Genomic DNA, 5,572 nt, shown 5'->3' with positions numbered 1-5,572 from the left:
GAGAGTAAAATACATAGCATAATTCCATCATCATTGAATCAATGGTGGTAGTTAGGGGCTGGTGGTATGGAGTTGAGAATGGAAAGGTGCTTATCAATGGACATAAAGTTTTAGTAAATTGAGTTGAATAAGTTCTAGGGATCAGTTCGATAGTATGGGACTTAGAGTTAATGTATTTTACTACACACTTCAAAATTGCAAAGAGGCTAGATCATATGTTAAGTATTTGTGCCAAAGCAAAACTTAAAAAAAAAAAAGAATCCTGGAGTGATGCTGGGCTATCCTCCAATCCTAACCTTAGGGTATAGCCCAGGTAGGGATGCACAGAGAAGCAATGATTCAACTGAGTATTAATACTTAGTTCCAAGTAAGTACTAAATACCTATCAGGATATTTCCAGTGTTATATTTCCACTTGAGGATTTAAGAGGACACCGAAATATTAAGTTATTTGTTCTGGGTGACAACTGGTCCCTAACGTTTTGTGTCTGTGCTTAGGTCCTCAGGTCAGGAAGACTCTTCTCTCACTGCTGTGCTGAGGCCCTCCAGGAAAGGGTCCCCATGAGCCATGGACAAGGGTATAACATGTCCTACTTCACTTTTCTGTCCCTCAGATACAAGATCATTAGCATTACCTTGATCCCAGGTCTGCCCCCAAGGAATTGTCAAAACCAGATTGAGAATCTGGAGGTGACTTTACCACAGGCTGAAGGAGAATTTTCTAACAGTAGCATGAATTCAATGGAGAGAGACTGCCAGGAGTTGTGGTCACATCTGGGTCACTGCCTGAAAGATCTGTGGGGAGAAAGGTGTGTGGATATGAATAAGCATGTGTAAATGTGTTAGCTTGTATATGAATGTGTATACTTGTGAGCATATGTATGGCCGTGTGTGTGAATGTGTGAGACTATGTGTACATGTGAGCACGTGTGAGTGTACTAGTGAGCGTGTGTGTGTGTGTGTGTGTGTGTGTGTGTGTGTGTGTATAAATGTTGAGCTTAGATACATAACCCTTACATGTTCTCAGACCCTAAAATGGAGATGCCCAGATAGGCCAGTTGAAGCTCAGGGGTTGAATAAAAATGGTTCTAGAAGGTGAGATCACAGAATGGAGGAGTTCCAGAAGACCCTGGATAAGCCCTGGAGCTTATCTTCCCTCATTCTCCACCTCATCAGGTGCCCAGGGGTCATCTGAAGCAGATTTTGTCATTGTCTGTAGCTGGAAGGCCCAGCGTAGTTGGAGGCAGCCTGTTAGAAGGAACATCCATGTGTGAACTTAGGCTACTTAAGTGTTGACTCTGTGAAGATCAAGGGCAAGTGATAAACTGGGAGGGGCAAACTATGATTAGCTGCAAGGGAGGAGAGGAGGGAAGTCTATATGGTGAAGATATAGCTGAAAGTGGAGGCACAGGCCTTGCGTGAGAGGAAAGAGCAGCTGTCACTAACAGTTTGGGGGATCTGATTTGAAAGAGACTGTTCAGGCTGGGGTGGAGGAGTAGTATAGAAAAGAAGTTCCCTGGTATTGGCTTGCTGGGAACATCTTTGCAGCCCACAATCTTCTGGAGTTTTGGATTCACTTAAACTTTGGTCTCCTTCCTAGTGGTGGTGTCTAGGTTTTTTTTTTTTTTTTTTTACAATCAGTTATACTATGTGGGGTTCCACACTGGTTCCTTTTCTCCCCCAGAGGGGAAAAGTGCTTCTAAAGGAAGATGAGGGGGCAGAAAGAGCTCTCAGAGAAGCCCATCCAGGAGTACAGGGATTGTGGCCAAGGTGTCTGTATTTTCAGCTCCAATGCCAGCTCCTCCTTCCACATTTTCCCTGTAGACACTGAGGTCCCATTTCTCTGATCCTCTCAAGGGAGAAGACTGAGCTGCTGATTCTCTCAAAGTGGCGGGCTGAGTCAGCGTGGCTGGGGTTCTGCCTCGGCTGCCTGTATGGACCCCAGGAGCTGGGCTCTCTGGAGGTCACAATACCCACTGGGCATTTTGCTGCTGGTCTTTGCCTCTCTGTTTGCCTCCTGCCAGGCCAAGGTCTACAGCCGCTGTGCGCTGGCCAGAGTGCTGCAGGATTTCGGCCTGGAGGGATATCGGGGATACAGCCTGGCAGACTGTGAGCACCCTTACCTCTTCTCACGACCTCTCCCTCCTTCTTTCTCCCTTCCTCCCTCTTTCTCTTCACCCAAGGGGAGGCTGTGGTGGCCTTTATTTTTAAAGCAAAGATAAGAGGGAGGGATCCCCCTCCTGATCCCAAGTTACTTGCAGAATGGGGGACACCATGCAGATGAAGCAGGATGAGTCCTTTCCTATGCTATGCTGGGTAAAGTGGGGAGCCAAAGGAACAGCCAAGTTTGACACTCTGGTTGAAGTGATGGCTGCAATGATCGTTTGGTCAGCAAACCAGTAGTTACCAACTTCTTCAGCTGATGGTGGCATTCAGAAGCTGTGGGGGGAGTTTTGCCCCTCATAACTCTTTTTTCTCCAGTCACCTCACTGAGGTTGGACTACCCCACAAATACTTACCAGGCCCTGCCCAGACAGAGTGAAAAGATGGGGGTGGGGTAGAGAGGGATCCTGGGAGTCAGTAGCCCTGAGACCATTCTTGAATCTTGCTCTTTGGTAGGTGACCTTGAACAAAACACTCTGCCTTTCATGGGTTCCTGGTTGACAGGTGGGAAGCTCTCTGTAAACCTGAAGAGTCACTGAGATGTGCAGAGTCAATGAGGGAGATAATGCTGTGAACATTCTCTGAGGAGAGCCCACACCCTTTTTTTGACCCATGGGCCATATCTCTGCCTTATGTAGGGGTCTGCCTTGCTTATTATGCAAGTGGCTTCAATACAGCTGCTGTGGACCATGAGGCCGATGGAAGCACCAATAATGGCCTCTTCCAGATCAACAGCCGGAAGTGGTGCAGAACTTTCAGCTCTAAGAGTACCAGCTTGTGCCAGATATATTGTATTGGTAGGCAGCCCATGCATGAGCTTCCTCATTCTCTCTGTTCCTTTGTGTTTGAGTGTGGGTCCCCTTCAGTTTCTAAGGTCTATTGAGGGACAGGACAAGAAATGAGAGTGGTTCCTCCTTGAGTCTAATTAAGGATCTGAATTGGGATTCTGTCCTAAGACCTATGGAGATGGAGGACGAAGGCAGGAATTGCTCCTATTGGGAAAGAGCATAAAGAATGGAGAGGCCCTGGGCATCAGAGTGGTCAGGAGACAAGACTCGGTTTAGCATGGAGGAGGGTGTGTGAGTTTGTGTGTGCACACATTTATGTATGAAAATGTGCATGCATGTGCACAGTGCAGTGTGTGTTATCATGCACAGTGTTGTGAGCATGCATCTTTATGTATGTTAACACATGCATGTGACAATGCAGGTGCATATCTGCATACATACAGAATACACAAGTGTATATGGGTCCATGTGTGTAAAGTCATGTGTATGTGTGTGCACATGTACATCAGCTCTGCCCTCTGCTTCCTTACCAAGTTTCTCTGTCTTCCACCTCAGACCTGTTGAATCCTAACCTCAAAGATTCTGTTATCTGTGCAATGAAGATAGCTCAACAACCAATGGGGCTGGGCTCCTGGTAAGTCATTTGAGAGCAGTGCCTGTCCCCTGTGTGGCTTGGCCAGACTGTGGGTGGCAGCAGGGGAAAACCCTTCCTTCTCCCATTGTCCCAGGTACTAAACCATGGCTTCACAATGTTAGGAACACAATGTAGGTGCCAGGATTGGTGCCGAGTGTTGGTAGGCCACACTTAGGTCTCAGAGAGGGGCCCATTGTTGGAGGCCCAAACCTAGCCAGGATCTTCCATCCTTTGCCTGAACTGGAGGCTGCCCCAGGCCTTCAGGAAAGTGCTGCTTGACCAAACCAGAAGTCATATACCAGAATATGCAAAGGGGCCACAGATTAAAATCATGTGGGGGCAATGCCATGAGACTAAGAATCCATCTGGTTGGATAGGAAGAGGGACCCAAGAAGGAAACAAGATAGAAAGGAGGCCATATTTCAAAAATGGCTGAAAAAAACTTCTCTAGAACAAAGTTGTTTAAACTTTTTCTACTGAGATCTTTTTCCAATGAGAAATTTCTGCTTATCCTCAGTATATAGATTTATCATCATCATTTGGTCTACATACTAAATATATATAATAAATATAGCATATAAATTTATATGATACAATCTATATATTATAGATAATCTCATTATGAAGGTCTGTACTCTGTGAGGGGATGTAACATCACTTCCAGCAGAAGCTCATGGTGAAGGGAAAAAGCCTGGGACTCAAGAGCTCCAGGACAGGAACTGTCGCTAGGGGTAGAAAAAGAACTTCCTGGGGGATATTCCACTCCATTTTTACTTCATTGAGGGTCTTTTCCCATCTTTTCCCCCTGTTAGACTGTTCCTCTAACCTCTGGTTTACAACACATGCCTCCATCCTGTTCTCTGAGCAGGCGCTGAAAGGGAGGAGTGACTGTTTCCTCCTCTTCCCCACCTTCCATCCTCAGGGAGACCTGGAGACATCACTGCCAGGGCAAGGACCTCAACGACTGGGTGGATGGCTGTGATGTCTAGGACCCTCCCTGGATGGACCCTGCCATCAAACAGAGCTGGGTGATGTAATTTGGTGATTTATCCAGGCTTGGGAAGACAAGACAAGACAAGCAAATAAAGTCTAGTTTTTCAACTGTGTTGCTTGAAATTTCTGCTTCCTTGCTGCCTTGGTGGAATCAAAACAGCTTCTGATTTTCTCCTGTCTACTCAGGTTGGACATTATAGGGTTGGACACCAAAAAGCCTGCTCTGAAAGGCTTGCCTCCATTCGTGGAGGTCTAAGAGTGAAATGGGACCATTAGTGCCTCTCCTGTACTTATTTGGCAGAGCTTTTTAGACCCTTAACCTGGTCTCTGTTTGCCAGAAAGAGCAAAACAAAAGACAAAACAGTAACGAGAGCCTGTAACTTAAATTTGATTTTTTGGATACACAACATACATTTTATTGGTATTTTTTCTATTGCCACTCCTGGTGATATTCAGGTGTTACTCCTGGCTCTACACTCAGGAATCACTCCTGGTGGTACTTGGGGGCCACGTGAGATATGTTGGATTGAACTCATCTGCTGCATGCAAGACAAGCGCCTTACCACTGTAATACCTATACATTATACATAAGTGTTTAAAATATTGAATATATATATATTTTTGGTTTTTGGGTAACACCCAGCAGTCTCCAGGGTTACTCCTGGCTCTATGCTCAGAAATTGCTTCTGGCAGGCTCAGGGGACCTGTGGGATGCTGAGATTCGAACTGCTGTCCTCCTGCATGCAAGGCAAACACCATACCTCCATGCTAGCGCTCTGGCCCCTATATTTTAATATAAATGTTCATACTTATATCTAAAGTTGAATTGATTTGTTGGTTTTTTCATTCAAGTGGAAGATACATGTTTTACATGTGCAAGGCCTCGAATTTTGTCCCCAGCACAGCTGAGTGTGTGGGCCTATAAAAAAATTATTTGGAACGCACCCAGAATTCACATTGTTCTAGCTATTTTCTACTTAAATACCTCTTCCAGT

At 45.6% G+C, this 5,572-nt stretch overlaps 1 protein-coding gene across 1 annotated transcript; it reads left to right on the top strand.

The window, feature by feature from the left end:
- Positions 1-567: 567 nt before the first annotated feature.
- Positions 568-4,573, top strand: SPACA3 (sperm acrosome associated 3). The gene is given in 5 exon segments (XM_049788586.1): positions 568-577; positions 1,857-2,108; positions 2,801-2,959; positions 3,506-3,584; positions 4,507-4,573. Coding segments are annotated over 5 exon segments (567 nt in total).
- The last annotated feature ends 999 nt before the right edge of the window (positions 4,574-5,572 follow it).

The sequence above is a fragment of the Suncus etruscus genome, chromosome 1 (assembly GCF_024139225.1).
Source record: "Suncus etruscus isolate mSunEtr1 chromosome 1, mSunEtr1.pri.cur, whole genome shotgun sequence".
Lineage (NCBI taxonomy): Eukaryota > Metazoa > Chordata > Mammalia > Eulipotyphla > Soricidae > Suncus > Suncus etruscus.
This window is presented reverse-complemented; position numbering and strand designations above follow the sequence as displayed.